The sequence below is a fragment of the Cryptomeria japonica genome, chromosome 8 (genome assembly GCF_030272615.1).
Source record: "Cryptomeria japonica chromosome 8, Sugi_1.0, whole genome shotgun sequence".
In the NCBI taxonomy this organism is placed as follows: Eukaryota; Viridiplantae; Streptophyta; class Pinopsida; order Cupressales; family Cupressaceae; genus Cryptomeria; species Cryptomeria japonica.
In genome coordinates, this window is record NC_081412.1 from 524,692,280 (window position 1) to 524,709,123 (window position 16,844).

The following is a 16,844-nucleotide window of genomic DNA, read 5'->3' on the forward strand; positions in this document are numbered from 1 at the left end:
AAGAATGGCAAGTAAGCCGCTGACTTTGACAAGCAACCAGCTTAAACTGACAACCAAGTAGCTCAAACATACAGCCAAGTAGCTCAACCAAGCAGACAAGTAGCTCAAGCAGCCAAGTAGGTGAAGCAGCCAACCAAGTAGCTCAACTTTTTTTGTTTTAGTATTAGTTTTGAAAAATAGTTTCTATTTTTTTTATATTATATTAATTTAATATTGTTAAATTGGCTCTTAAATTTGAAATTACTGGGCCCACTTAAAATATTATTAAGTATTTTCCCTGTTTATTCCTCTAAGCCTATGGGAAATAAGGATAGGCTAAAAGTCTTCTCCTTGGCTCTATTTCGAAAAAGGGGACATGACGGTCCAAATTTAATAGAAATCTGCAAAGAGGACAGTCCAAAGTGATCATCTTTGGATGATCTCAAAACTAGTATCTGATCCACTATATCAACACCAAGTCCCTTTATACAATCCATCTTATCAACACTTGTATCCAATCCTTTGACACTACTTGAAAACTGCCTTCTAACTTCTCTTTTGACAGATGAGATTTGGGGAATAGGCCAAACCATCTTATCTATTAAATATGTACATTTTGATCATCCTAAAATAATGAATACCATGCCCAATATGCCATCCATGATCAGTCTCTAAGTCATAGGGATCACTGAATTCTAGCCATGAAGTTTGAAAATCAGTGAATGTTATTTTTTTAATAAATAGTCATAGAAATTTTCTGTAAATTCATTAGAAAATGCATTTGAAGTGGTTGTTGTCAAGATCAGACTTCATCACGCATGCGGCTACTGCCAACTGTTTGCAAACTTGGATGACATCAACAACTGTCTTTAGATTTTTTTTATTAATGTTTTTTAAGATTGTTGTCTCTTAGTTGACATAGGATGGCTGTAATGTCCCTTAAAAATTGGACATTATAATTTAGTTAAATAATTAAAATTAAGTTGTCAAAAATAAATAAATAAAATTAATGACGACTTTTTTAATTATTTAATAAAGTATTAAAGTGACTTTAATAGTTGATTAAGTAAAATTTAATAATAATGTCACTTTATTAATATAATTCCCTCAAAGTTCAAATTAAAGGGGGGAATTTGAAAAGACATTCTGGAATGTTCCTCAAAGAATTATAAAAAGGCAGCTTGGGCTTCATTTTGAGGATGCTTGGTTTATTATTTTTCTCTTGGAGAATTTGGAAGCTTCTGCTTTCAGTTTCATGCCTTAGGATGGAAACCCTTGGGTTCTTTGGATTGGACGAAAACCCAATTCCATTTCAGAGGTGGATTCATTTCAGGATTCACAGGTGTGCTTCAAATTTCAAAATGATGGGGGTTTCAGCTGGAGATCTCTGAAAGTTTTAATAGATAAGTTTATTTAAATTTGTGAAGTCTTCATTGGAGTCAAATTTGTAATGTTTATTTTTGAAAAAAAGATATTCCTGAGGTAATTTATTTCTTTATATGATTTGAGGAATAAGATGAATATATTTAGAATATTTAATTCCTAGGAATCAGATGGTGAAGTTTTTAATATCTGAATCCACTTCATATATTTTGTGTCGGACTTCAAGTAATCGGCATCAACATAGACTTGAGCGATTAATAACCTTCTGTGCCATAAATGTTTATTAACTGCTGAGAGGCTTATATTATATTTGCTGTGTTAAAAAAAAAGGAATGTGATACATTTGTGCTGCTTTATAATATTATTCAAGGCTATAGGAAAGCGCCAAATCTATTTGATTTTGGTGATAAAATAAGAAGCTGTGGAAATTATTTGTCAAAGAATTAAAGAAATTCAAGGGTTGCCCAGAAAAGTCATCGTTCATTGGAGTGATTCATCTGTTGCTCATGGGAGGGGCCAAAGCGTGACCAAGTATATATACAGTATTCAAGATTCATTTGCTGCTTTTCAGTTCTGCCAGTTCGTGAGAGCTTGCAACCCGGCAATATCTCAGAATTGCATAATGGGAGTATGTTGCTGTATGGCTGTTGAATTGGGAATGTTAATGATGATAGCTCTGGTCGGTATCCTTAGCATAACCGACAGAGCCAATCTAAATGTTCAATTGGCCTTTCGGCCTTGAACATTTAGATTAATGATACCCGTCTACACTATGTGCATTGCATATAATGAAACCCGTCCATCATATGTGCTCAGAAATTTACTTATTCTATTTGCCAATTGCTGCCAAACAGTTTACTGTAGACACATGTATATATCCGATCATTAATTTACGATCGATATTTTATTGTAACCAGTCAACATCATAATTGCTATCACTGATTTGATTGGTAATCGATTGGGTTGTGTATTAGTTAAGTCTTAACCAATTATTAGTGAATTGGTTTGATAGAAACCACCGGGACTCTTGGAGTAAAGAGTCACGATTTCTCAGGAAGTCGTTTAATATCATATATCAATATGATACAGTTTTCATTTTGAATAGGTCAAGTTGATGATGATAGAAACAGTGAATACGGCTATGATAAGAGTTAGACTATAATAGACTAAAGGATAAATTAATCAGATAAAACTACTATAATTATCTGAGCATACATCCATGGCAGATTGAACAACACTCATCATCAATGGTATACTTTCAAGGGAAAGTGAACATTGACTATTATCCGCTTGCTGTCTTGTCACATTCGTGGGAAGTTAGAATAGTAATACAGTACAAACTATACACTCTTCTGATAAAATTAAAGTAAACTATATACTTCAGTCTGATCACAAACTTTAACATGGTATCAGAGCAGGTTTAAGGAAAGATCAGATCAGATTTATAGAAGCAAGGCTATCTTCCACTTTTGTCTTCAAGTTCAACTACGTATATCATACGCCAAGATGGTGAATGGAATTAGAGTTGAAGATAGACTTGAAGGAGTGTCAAACTTCGTATCTTGGAAGTTTAGAATTATGCTTGCCTTGGGAGAAAACGAATCAGACGAATTAGTGAGGGAAGCTATACCAGAACCAACCGAATTAAATGAGAAACTTCAATGGAGGAAAAAGAACCACAAAGCAATGAAGATGTTGGTTGACTCGGTGAAAGATCATATCGTGCCAGTTATCTCCAAGTTGGAGACAGCACATGGCATGTTCAAAGCATTAGAGGAGATGTATAAGATAAACAACACTAGCCGAGCCCTTGCATTAAAGCAACAACTTCACCATATCAAAATGACGAAAGAAGAATCCATCATCTCATACTTCATGATGAATATTGAATTGAGAGATCAACTCTCTACCTTTGGACATACCATAGAGAGTAAAGAGTTAACCATGTTGGCACTCAATTGTCTCCCTTCTTCTTGGGAAGCATTTATTCAAGGGATAAGCGCAAGATCAAAACTTCCCAAGTTTGATCAATTAAAAATAGACTGCATTCAAGAAGAGTCAAGATTGGTCACTAGAGGCATTGATCAAAGTTCTACAAATGAAGATATTCATGTTCTTGCCTCTCACTCAAAGAAGAAAGGTAAGAAAGGACACTTCAAAAGAAGGAAGGATATTTCAGAAATCCAATGCTTTAGATGTGACAAATATGGTCACTTCAAAATGAAATGTCCAACCGGGACTATGCCTCAAGCTTCCATTGCGGATGTTGGTGAGACTTCCACAAAAGGATGCAAATGGATTCATATTCTGATTTGAAAGAGATAAGTTTTATGGTTGAATAATGTTCATAAATTTCATATGTAGTTATTAATTCATGCAATTACATTATGCGTGTTATTTGTGAAACAACATTGTCAACAGATGTCCGCTTACGACAAGCTACATTTGGATATCTTGTTTTTTAAATTTCTTCAATTTCCTATGAGAAACTTGTCCCTTACATACAGGACATCTTTATAATCACAGCCTGTTGCTTTTCAGGTTATAGAGTTTTGAAGTTCTATTTGTGATGAAGAAATGGACCATGTCAAGATTGTTTCTCTAGTGACCAGTCAAAGGACTATGATTCATGAGATTGAGTCTCATTTATGTAGGCTGGAAGGTCTTTATGCTGACTTCTAGGTCATGATATTCCCGAATAGATGAATACTTGGTGAGCTTGGAATACACCAAGAGTGATGTAGACTCCAACCTTGTATTTCATGAAAGGTCAAAGCATGTTGAGATCAAGTATCACTATGTTAGAGACATGGTGGAAAGGTAGTCTATTCACTAATGTATTCTTCTTTTCAAAAGATGTTTTAAAGTGTAAACTCGTGTGATTGCATTGCTCTTTGAGAGAGACTTAAGGAGAAAGCCCTTATCTACACCCTCAGATATGGTTCATGGTGGATGTCATGTGTGTGACTCCATGACAATTTTGGTTCAGTGCTGTGTGAGCCCCTGTGAACATTATTGTGAGGTGACGATCTCTCAATAGTGAACACTTGTACATCTAATCATTATCATAAGGTGACAATCTTACGATATTGATTGATTAGACCATTATGATGGATATCATGGGACGTGATATCTATGGATATGTCATAATGGTTTATATCTCTAGTAGTTATATCTATGGATATGCCATAATGGTGGATATCATGAGATGTGATATCCATGGATAAGCCATAATGGTGGATATTACATAAAGAGATATTCATGATGGATTTGATGTGACGTGAAATCCGTGGACATGCCATGTAGTAATATCTTTAGATATACCATAATGGTGGATATCATGTGAAGTGATATCTATGGATAAGCCATAATGGTGGATATTACTTGAGGAAATCTCTATGGTGGATATCATGTGAGGTGATATCCGTGGATAAGCCATAATGGTGGACATCACATAAGGTGATGTCTATGAATATGCCATGCTGTTTGTTATCACAGCGAGGTGATAACTATGTGACTCAGAGATTAAAGAAGGATACATCCCGAGCTAAGAGGGAGTGTTAATGATGATAGCTCTAGTCGGTATCCTTAGCATTACCAACAGAGCCAATCTAAATGTTCAATTGGTCTTTCGGCCTTGAACATTTAGATTAATGATACCCGTCTACACTGTGTGCATTGCATATAATTAAACCCGTCCATCATATGTGCTCAGAAATTTACTTATTCTATTTGCCAATTGCTGCCAAACAGTTTACTGTAGACACGTATATATCCAATCATTAACTTACGATCGATATTTTATTATAACCAGTCAACATCATAATTGCTATCACCGATTTGATTGGTAATTGATTGGGTTGTGTATTAGTTAAGTCTTAACCGATTATTAGTGAATCGGTTTGATAGAAACCACCGGGACTCTTGGAGTAAAGAGTCACAACTTCCCAGGAAGTCGTTTAATATCATATATCAATATGATACATTTTTCATTTTGAATAGGTCAAGTCGATGATGATAGAAACAGTGAACACGGCTATGATAAGAGTTAGACTATAATACACTAAAGGATAAATTAATCAGATAAAACTACTATAATTATCTGAGCATACATCCATGGTAGATTGAACAACACTCATCATCAGTGGTATACTTTCAAGGAAGAGTGAACATTGACTATTATCCGCTTGCTGTCTTGTCACATTTGTGGGAAGTTAGAATAGTAATACAGTACAAACTATATAGAGTTCTGATAAAATTAAAGTAAACTATATTCTTCAGTCTGATCACAAAACTTAACAGGGAACACAAAGGGCTTAGTGAAGAAGAATAGCATACATCATCGTGGACATCTTGGCTACAGGTGATGAGAGCAAGTTTCACACAAGCAGAACTTCTCATTCCCTTCATTCTGTGAGGTCAGGTACTTCTCAAGGCATGAGTATGGTTTCTGGTTGTGGAATACTAATTCTAAAATACATATGCGGTCATTTTGGAGACATATAGCTCCTTATTACTCTGAAACAGTAGACCTTGCTGGGCTCTTTCATTGTGACATGGGTCTATGAAGGAGAAAGGGACAAATAGCAAGAACATAAGAGTCAGAGTTGAGCATATTTGGAAGGACTGATTTATGCTACAGCAAGTAAAGGTCAGAAATTGGTAGCCTTCTCTATCAATTCCAGCTGTATTTGCATCAGAAAGTTTGAGCACTATTTGATATAAGTTGAGAGGTTGCTGTGCTTAAGGTCAGTAAATAATTACAGTCCATGTCTCTGTACTTGGTCAGAATTCTGTTCTTATTTCTTGAGAGGTTTTCTGCCCTACTTGTCTGTTATGTATTAGTGAACTGCTGCAACTCAGTATTTATTGCTACCATTGCATTTTGAAGTGGTATTTGTAACTCTTTGGAGCAAGTGTTGCTGCTGTTATTAAAGGTTAGAGCATGCAAGTCAATTTTCAGTATATTACTCTCTCTGCTGTTTCAAAATTGAATATAGAATATTGTTTGTTTCTCATTATGCATAAACCTTAAGCAAACAAATCTACATTATCCAAGACAAATCTGAGAACTCTTCAACTCTTCTTTTCAAGAAAAGAGTGTGATGAATTAACTCAGAGTATAAAGGCAAAATTTATAGCAAATAGGGCTGCACACTACAATGGCTATGGCAGTTGTTGAAGGGCACACTTGAGGCTCTCATCACATGTGGTTCTACGATGGATTGAGCCTATAGTGATTTGTTCATAATTATCTGTCAGCTGTTTTATTGTTTTATTCTTTAATAATTTTTATTTTTTTAAATATTAACATTTATAAATTTAAATTTAATATTTTAATATACTTAATTTTGATTTTTTAAATTAATATTATATAAAATTTATCATATTCAAATATTTAAATTAAATTTAACAACTTTTAAAATTAACAAATTTAAATATTTAAACTGGAATTTAAATTTGTTAATATTTTAAATTTATTCAAAAATTTAATATAATATTATTTTATTTGTAATAATTTTAATTTCATACATTTATATATTAACAAATATAATTATTTAAATTAAATTTTTGAACTTATCACTTCATTTTTAAAATATCAAATTTATGTTAAGGCAAATAATAATGATTATTTTTCTGATATTTTTCCTCTTATTGAACTTCATCCAAACTTTATTGTTGCTGAACACAAACTTGAACCTTGTGACACAGATCACTCTATATTCAATGTCTACATTACTTTCCCCTGAATAGAAAAGAGATACAATCCACATAAATTTGAATATATATAGAACATGATAGACCATGTAATTCGCTGCATTAAATTGACAACCAATCCGCTTAATTCAGTATCTCCTTTACAATGCAATAGCATATATGGCTGAACCTGATAATTGTTCTCTAAAAGTCTAACTTATAAAGAGCCAACTAAAAATGGAGCTGTGGTCTAGGTTTCCTAGAAAACTTGCTCCTAAGACAATTGTATAATGTTTAATTTGTCTTTCTATAGTGGGGACATGGATGTATATAAAAAGTCTGATTCCAAACCAATCATGTTGATAGATAACACTTACCATGCTGTCTGTAACAATGCCTCTTGGTTCGACCTCCACAAACAAAAGTAATGGGTAGGGACAAGTCAGGATTATGAGTAGTAGAGCCATTTTAATTACTCATATCCCAGAGCTTTTCCTAGTGAAGTTGATTTCTTCCCAAGTTTTACAAATTTTTGAATCAAGCAACTGCATTAGCAACTATAGAGTTGTATTAGAATTTCTAGAGGAAAGTTGGTAGCATCCTAATGCACCTATGTAGAGAAACTCTTTCATTTTCAACTATTGGTTTTGAATTTGAAGGGGAGCAACTTTCAGATTCAATATTATTATTCAAAGCAATTGTATTACCATGAGAATCTGTGTCAAGCTCAAATGTCATGCCTTGTGTAGTACTACTGAACGTTCAGTGGAGATCAAATTATTCACTAGCTCTAGATATTGGCCAAATTACTAGTGGAAAAAAATCCAAGTTGCTAATTTAGTACAGGAAGAGAAGGCTGGGATACGCTGGGATGGCATTGATGTATGTGTATGTGTATGTGTATGTGTATGTGTATGTGTATGTGTATGTGTATGTATGTATGTATGTATGTATGTATGTATGTATGTACATGCATACATATATATACATACATACATACTCTATATATACGTATATGTACAAATGTACATATGTATATACATATACATACATAGATACACACACATACACACATGTCAGCTGAGACAACAATCAGTTAATAAGTTATACCAGTGTTCCACGGAAACGCGTTTCCCCCCCTTTTGACTCACGTTTCCGGGACGGGGACGTTTCCGGGACAGGGAAACGGGGAGGTGGCGTCTCCCGCCGTCCCACCACCGCCACTGGTGCTCTGCCAGAGATGGGGAAATGTCTCCAAGGATTCTTGGAGACGTCTCCAAGTCTCCTTGGGAGACGTTTTGGCGTCTCCAAGAATCCTTGGGAGACGCCCAAACGTTTCTCGGGGGGCGGGGAGACGTCCAAAAGTCTCCAGTCGCCCAGCTGTAAAAAGCAATAATTTTTTTTTAATTTTAAAAATATTAAGCTATTTTTGGGGGTTGGGGGGTAACCCTAATTTGACGTGGGCCCCACTCCTCCCCCCAATACAACACAAAACCACCAAATTTGATGATTTCATTCACATTTCTAAGTCTGATTTTATTTTCCAGCAAGCTGAAGAGGAGAAAAAACTTGGTGAAGTCTGATTGAAGGAGTGAAAAGAGTGAGTGCAAGTTTGAGAGGAGTGAGAAGGAGGAAGAGGATTCTACAACATTTTGGAGAGATTTTTCAAGCACAAGGTAGGGTTTTTCTTGTTTTTTGTTTGTTTTATTTTTTTATTTTCAATCATTTGTTTGTTTAAACTTGTTTTTTTTATTCATTTCAAAATCAGATTTGATGTTGGATCTTGAGGGCAAAATGATGAATGAATCAATGAAACATTCATCATTTTGCCCTCAAGATTCAACATCAAATTTTAAATAATAATAAATATAAAATTATAAATTATAAATTTTGTAACTTGTTTTCAAAATTGAAATTTCAAATTTGTATTTCAATTTGTTAAACTAAGCTGAATTTATATTTATTTATATTTTGTGAAATGCAGTGTCACTATCACAAATGAGCTCCCATGACATGAGTGAGGATGAGATGGAAATCCATTCTCATAGTGAAAATGATTCATATTTTGAACCTGAGGTTGAGGGGGGTGACCATGGGGCTGATATTGGAGCCCAATCTAGTTCCATGGTGAGTGTAGCAACTAGTACAGGTTGCCCTTCAGAGTTGTTGGCACAGTACGCTAGGGATGCTTATGATCCTAAATCTCCTAAGATCGTTTGCTTTAAGAATACAAGGCACATCACGTATAGGTTGGGGAACAAGGAAGTTGCAATGCAGCATTTGTGGAGTTGCATGGTTTGGTAGCATCACTAGAGTGAATGCACACTTACTTTTTTGGAAAGGAAAAGGTGTGGATCCATGTAAGGTTTTGGCAAAACCTAAAAATAGAGTACAAAATTGAGATGAACAAGCTTTGCGGCATTCCAGATGATAGAGAAGTTTCAGTCCCTACTACTTTGTTTGCTAGGGCAGCCCTTCAACAGAGCCAACAAGTGCAACATACTTCTCATTTATCACAGACGAGAGGAATGATATCAAGACCTTCACCCACTTCCACTTCTACTGTCATGCCCCAATCACAAGAGGCTAAGGGGACAGGGAAACACAAGATGCAAAGTAAACCCATAGCTGATTTGTTTAATGTGCAGCTAAAGGATGAAATAGATGAGTCCATTGGCCGGTTCTTCTTGTCCAATGGCATCCTATTTCATGTTGCACGGTCTCCTTATTATAGGGAAATGATGTCTGTGGTGGTGAAGGGAGGACCATCATATGTGCCACCAGGTGAGACGAAATTGAGGACCACGATCTTGGATAAGAGCTATTCCAAGATCAATATTTTGATGGAGAAGATGAAGGCATGTTGGGTGGCATCTAGGTGCAGCATAGCTATTGATGGGTGGACGAACATTAGCCATCGTCCACTCATCAACATCATGGTCACATGTGCAAAGGGCCTATACTTCCTTAGAGTAGTTGATTGTACAGGGCATCACAAAGATGCTGATTTTTAGTTTGAGGTCCTCAGGGAAGCTATTGAGGAGGTTGGGCCACAAAATGTGGTCCAAGTAGTGACAAATGTAGCTCATGTGTGTAGAGAAACAAGGAAACTCATTGAGGCAGCCTATAGACATATTTGGTGGACCCCATGTTGTGTGAATGCCATGAACAATGCACTCAAGGACATGGGGAAGATTAACTAGATTAGAGGAGTGGTCAACGATGTGAGAGATGTGCAAATGTTTATCTGCAATCACCACACTTCACATGCACTCTTCAGGACCCTTGCGAAGGAGTTATTGAAACCAGTTGAGACCAAATATTCATCCTATTTCATTCTCTTGGAGAGAATGATTGAGTTGCAAGAGGCATTGCAACTCATGGTTATGACTACAGAGTGGAATAGGTGGGCCGAGGCCAAGACAGATCAGGGGAGAAGGGTGAAGGAGATAGTGAAGAGTGATGTGAAATACATTGTCTCCATTATTTCTCCAGTATTCCAAGTCATTAGATATAGGGATGGGGATGCACCTAACCTTGGAGAGGTGTATGAGTGCATTGACTCTATGCTTGACCAGATGAGGCCTGTTGTTCGAGTGAAGGATCCCACTCTAGCATTCTACAATGAGCACATCCGGCCAATCATTCAACGCAATGGGACAAGCTGGACACTCCTTTGCATATGGTTGCCTATGCCTTGAACCCTAAGTGGTACAAGGCTAGAGCGAGTAGAGTGACATCGATTCAAGATGATGAGGTGAAGGTCGGGTTCTTTAGACGCATAGAGAAGATGTATGATTCTAGAGATGCTGGCATAATTCGCACTAAGTGGGGAAAATTTGCCACTCTTATAGGCTATTTAGATTCGGCAAAGATGGATATAGAAACTATGGCACAGGAGGACCCACTATTGTAGTGGAATTGTCATGGCCTGAAATCTTTGACCACCACTCTAGCTATCCGTATGCATATAGCTTCATCCACTATCTTAAGAGGAACAAACTTACCTCTAAGAGAGCAGAGAAGCTTGTGGCTGTACATGGTGCTTTGCGTCTCATGGACTGCAAGACACTTGCGTACAAGGAGAGTGCAATGGCACGTGGGATGTAGAGCCAAAGGAGCCATCACAGATTGATGAAGATGATCCTACCACTTCAGATGCAGGGCTGGTTGGTGTGAGCTTGAGGGATATTGGCCGTGGGGAGTGCAACAGTTCTAGTGATGAGGAGTTTGCACTTGCAGATGATTAGAGGCCTCTCTTCACTAGATTTTGAGTTTTGACATTTTGGCATTTTGTAGTGATGAGGAGTTTGCACTTGCAGATGATTAGAGGCCTCTCTTCACTACATTTTGAGTTTTGACATTTTGGCATTTTGTCTTTTGTAATGCTATTTCTATTTGCTACTCATTGTAATGATGTATCATGTAATCATCTTTATAGACTTTGTGATATCTCATATCAGATATTCATATTTTCGATATAATAGAAATCTCCAATTTGACAATTTCATTTTTCAAATTTTATTTAGCAATTAGCATTCAGGAAATCTTCGGATTTAGATTTAGCATTTCAAATTTTGCTATTTAGTATTTTAGTATTTTACTAATTTGAAATTTCCTATAGTTTCATTTGAAATGTAATCCTTATACTGTTATACATCTTTTCACAACTAGCTATTCAAGTACTATAAGTATATGTATAACTATATCAGCACCACCACCCCGCCACCCCCTGCTGTCCCAAACTTAGGCTCTTTGACCCCCCGTCCCCAACGCCCATGGAACACTGAGTTATACTAATGTTGCATATTAAGCAATGATAATCAGTCATAACAACTATTATAACATTTAGTGACAGCTGTCTAAAATCAGTAAAGTTATTACAGAGCATATAATAATACGTATTTAATGTTAGGGGTACTACATCATTTCATATCAAAGTTGATTTCCCCTTTTGCTAAGGCAGGCATGCTTTAGTAACATTAATAGTGTGATCCTTCTAAATTTTTCTTGGAATTGAGTGCCTGATTGTCAGTGTTATTTTTTTAGTGTTTGGTATGATGTAAAAGAAATTTATATCAAATATTGTATATAACATTTATTATTGACATTAAGGATATTTATTTACCTCTTCGATTGTTTTTCAGGTTTTAGAGGCATCTGGGATACCAAAAAGTTCTGGTCAACCAAGTCATTCTGTTGTAGAAGCTCCGTTAACTATTAACATACCTAGCTCCACTAGTGTTTCTGATGTCCACACAAACAATCAGCAGTCAGTGATTTCCACACAAGGAATGAATATTACTGTGCCAGTTTCCATCCAAAAGCAACCTTTTCCAGCTGTACCTTCCTCAGATGGTATTGAAGGAAATGTATTGATGAGCTCTGTCCATCCAATAAGAAAGAAGAGAAAACTATGGACTCCAGAGGAGGACAAAGAGCTCATTGCTGCAGTCCAGAAGTGTGGAGAAGGGAACTGGTCAAGTATTCTGAAAGGAGCTTTTAAGCATGATCGAACAGCATCTCAGCTGTCACAGGTAGATATCGTATAGAAGTCTGTCTTAATTTCTAAAATATAAATTGAAAATAAATGAGCTTTCATGTCTTGATACCAGGTACTTTAAAGATATTGTCCATTATGTCATTGAATAGATTCCAAAAGAAGGGCTGACCAAAGATTTCTGGCAGTCAATCTCATTATCAGGATTTACATGTATAAATGTATTTTCTGTTTAGGTATCTTAAAGAATTAAGCACACGTGTTCCATGTTCTTGAATACATCATAGTCATAAAATTGATGGGTATTTTTGCATGTCTATCATCGGAGGCCTAGGGATACGCATGATGCATTATTTGAAGCCATTTATTACTCAGACTGTTGATATTGATCCATCATAGATGAATCAGTTTATAATGCTGTCAAATGCATGTGTAAATACTAAATAGCTTCTTCATCCTCTTTAGTGGCAGACAACACAGCCAAGTATCCTCAAGCTACATTCCTAGACAGAAAATGGCAAACAAATGGGAAGGGAGATCAAGTTGAGAAAGAAACAGGGTTGAAAGAATCCAGAGATAAGAAACACTATAGGGTTTTCATATATTTTTACATAGACATACAAGGATTGTTGTATTAGAACTATCGTCATATGAAAAATGAAAATAATGCAAGTTACTAGACTTTATGCAATAGAGTATTTGAGAATAAAAATAAAATATTAAGAACTTGGCAATAGTTGACTACTTGATATTATTTATGTTCTTCGATTTTATACTAGATGGGATTCTTGGAAAGCACATGTGTAATTGAAGCTGCAGTAGTCAACTGTTCATCATGATATCAATAAACCAAAAAAAAAAAATCACACCTATAAGAATGCACTGAGCTATCCATAAAGAAATTTCTTAAGAGTCTTTATGGTTATAAGGTCAGCCTAAATAAGGACTAAAAAATTAAAAATCCACAGCAGACACTCAGCATATCAACTGATTCAACATGCAATTACTTCCACATATAAGGTTTTTGTATACTGTATACAATATAGGTACAATGTGATATCTTGGATAGATATGAATGAATCAAAGATCCTATTGCAATCCCTAATTATACACTATTAGCTTGGTTACACAGAGCCTGTTTGTCTCAAATAGGAGGCAGAAATTTTAGAAAACGTTAAAATCTAACTTGGCAGTAGAAAATCTTTCATCATTGCAATAGAAAATCTACCAACTACATGGCCATCCATGTTACCAAACTGAGACTCTGAGAAACTTTCAACTTACAGCAAACCCTAGGCAGCAATAGAAGGATAGCATGAAAACAGAGGAGCTAGAGACATTTTAATGTTTTAGTTGAGAACCCACCTTTTCTGTGTTGTTTACTATTCTAATGAGTTTTTTGGTTATGTTTTTAAGGATTCCTGGCAAAGAAATTCCCCACCAGGAGTGGGAACATGTTGTAAGTTATTGTTATCTATCCTAAGTGAGCATTTATCGTTAGAATTCAGTGGTATTTTGTTTTTTTATTCTGAGATATTGCAATTTGCCCTTGTGCTTAGAATCAAAGGTTAATCAGCTGCAGTTTTTCAATTCCTGATAATTGTATCCACTGTATCAATGTTCATCGTTTTATGTCTTTTGACTAAATAGTCTTGTTTACAACTTAATGCTGCTTTTCTATTGTTCCAGAGATGGTCTCTTATCAGAAAGCGCCATGCTGTTTCAAATCAAAGTAATCTTGGAAATTCAAGCACTTTCTCCGGATCTGTAGATCTGCCACATTCTACAGCTCAGGTAGTTCCAGTAACTGGGAGCATATCATCAGGTGCTAGCGTAACTGTGACTGCTGGTCCAACAATGGCTGGTATTTTAATCTTGTCTTTTAGCTTTTTGCAACTTAGTTCTCTATTTTTTAACTGGGATATTATGTTTTAGCTGCACATTATTGAGTAATTTGTAGGCACTTAGGTTGAACTATGAATAAAATAAAATGAATAAACAATTTTCATGCCCATCAGTTACTGGAAATACAACTGGCACAACAGCTGTAACAATACCTTCCAGCTCATTGACACTGCCGACTGCTTCAACTGGGTCAGGGAGCTCTTTAATCCATTCAACTGCCGGAGCAGGATCAGACAGCACTGCATTGCAGTTATCTCAAGGTCATCAAGGCCTAGAGCAAGCACATCTTCATGGAATTGCTGGTTCTTCAAGTGTCTGTGCCACACTTCCCTCTGTAAAGTCTAGACCTAAGAGCAAAAAGCAGGCAGCTAATAAATCAAGTACAGGTCGCTTGATTAGTCCTATGCCACCTCCGGCCACAACTGCAGCCATGTCATCAGTTTCAACACCAGCAAAAACTGCAGTCTCCATACCTGGTGCCAGCCCTGGTTCTGGAAGATATGGGATCAATCCAGCCACTCAACCTGGTATAAGTGAAGCATTAGGTCATGGGAGCTCAATGCCATTGAGTGGTCCTCATCCATTGGTCCAAGCTGCTGCAGTTGCAGCTGGAGCACGAATAGCTCCTCCATCAGCTGCTGCCTCTTTGCTTAAAGCCGCACAATCTGGGAATGTTGTGCATTTTGGAGTAGGAGGAATTCAATTGGCGAAATCAGGATATGCCACTCAGGCAGGGACTGTATGTGGAACGGCAGATAGCATTAGGTCAAGTAATGGTTGTATTAGTAGCAGTGCAAGGGCATCATGTGCTGCTGGTAGTAATATGAGGGCTTCCAATGTGCATTACATCAGAACTGGATCAGTCTCATCTCCACCTGTTTATACAGGTGGAATGCCAAGTGTTCAGAGGTTGCCTGCTTCACAACCAAAGGGTCATACAGTGAAAGCTGCTACAACTGGTCCATCAATTCCGCAATCTTCTAAGGTTAATCTTCTAACGGGAACGACTTTGCCATCAAAACAAGCTTCTGAAAGCTGTGGTGCTTCTCAAGCACAAAGCAGTGGTACATCTCCATCCAACATATCCGTTGTCACTAGCAAAGGAAATTTGAAGTCTCAAATTGCCCCATCTATTACAGAGGCATCACAAACTTTTCAATCAGATTTACAGTTGAAACCTACAGTGAGTGATACCATCTTATCTGTACCTCCAATATTAACTTCCACTTCCAATCAGATGTCTACTGAGCAAGTTGCATCTGTTTTACCCCCAGCTGTTGAAATCTGTAGTGGAGCATCAAGTTCTTTATTGACATCCAATTCCCCTTGTCCAGAGATTGACCCTTGCCAATTTACTAATGCCCCTGCTGACATAAGTTCTGTCCCAACTTTATCTGAGAATGTTATTGTAAATGACAATGTAACAATTCAAGAGGATAAAATCATTGAGCTGAAAAATAATTATTCGTCATCTACTACGAATGGAAGTTCCCAACATCAGGCATGCTCTGAAAGGCATACATCTGGGGAAACAGCAGTTAGATCTGAAAGGCATATGCCCGCGGAAACAGCAGCTAGCTCTGAAAGGCATATTGACGGGGAAACAGCAGCTAGCTCTGAAAGGCATATTCCCGGGGAAACAGCAGCTAGCTCTGAATGTGCTGATGTCAGGGCCACAATTGAGGTACATAATGAGAATGGAAGTGAAAAGATTGTAGAAATTGAATGTATGCCAGGATCACCACCTATTGCTTCACACCAAAATGTGTCCAGTTCAGCACAAAATGATATTCTGATGACACATCTGTTGTAAATGGAAGGTAAGGTAGCTTATGTGAATTCTTGTTGTTTGCAGATTGATGTAAGTTCTAATAAAATATCATTGTGAAGCTTATTGAATAAGCATCTATCTTTTCATGCAAACACCGATGAATGGTTGAAGTGAAACAATGGACTCCCTTGACATATGTGACCTAAGAAAAAAAATTATTTGTTGCTTTACAGGAATAATTTTCACAGTAACTGACTGGTGCAATAATTTGTAAAGTATAATTTGCACTGGGGATATTTATGTAACACTACTGATTCCTATTTTCTTTCTCAATTTTAATTCCATTTGGGATGTTGTACATGTTATATGAAAATTTTAAATCCTTATTATTACATAATTAAAATTGGAAACCAAAGCATGTCAAGCTCAATTTTCAGATTATAGAGGTTTGATTTAATTTCATTTGTCTATCAGTTGATCACGTTAAACATGTAAGCGAATTTGATGACATTTAGGACCTGTTAACTAATCGAGAAAAAACTACGTTTTACAAGAAAACAGTGCCATGCAGGAGAACGCCAAACTTCTGCTTGTAATGGTTAAGTACTG

At 36.5% G+C, this 16,844-nt stretch overlaps 1 protein-coding gene across 3 annotated transcripts in view; it reads left to right on the top strand.

Moving 5' to 3' along the window:
• LOC131055408 (uncharacterized) overlaps positions 1-16,595 on the top strand; it is a 92,527-nt gene extending 75,932 nt beyond the window's left edge. For 2 of the 3 annotated variants that reach the window (XM_057989866.2, XM_057989865.2), the window contains 3 exons: positions 12,207-12,596; positions 14,249-14,423; positions 14,578-16,595. In XM_057989866.2, coding sequence (XP_057845849.1) covers positions 12,207-12,596; positions 14,249-14,423; positions 14,578-16,277 — 2,265 coding nt within the window. In that variant the 3' untranslated portion in view covers positions 16,278-16,595. The remainder of the gene's footprint in view (positions 1-12,206; positions 12,597-14,248; positions 14,424-14,577) is intronic. The other variant, XM_057989867.2, reaches the window with a different exon arrangement.
• Positions 16,596-16,844: the final 249 nt, after the last annotated feature.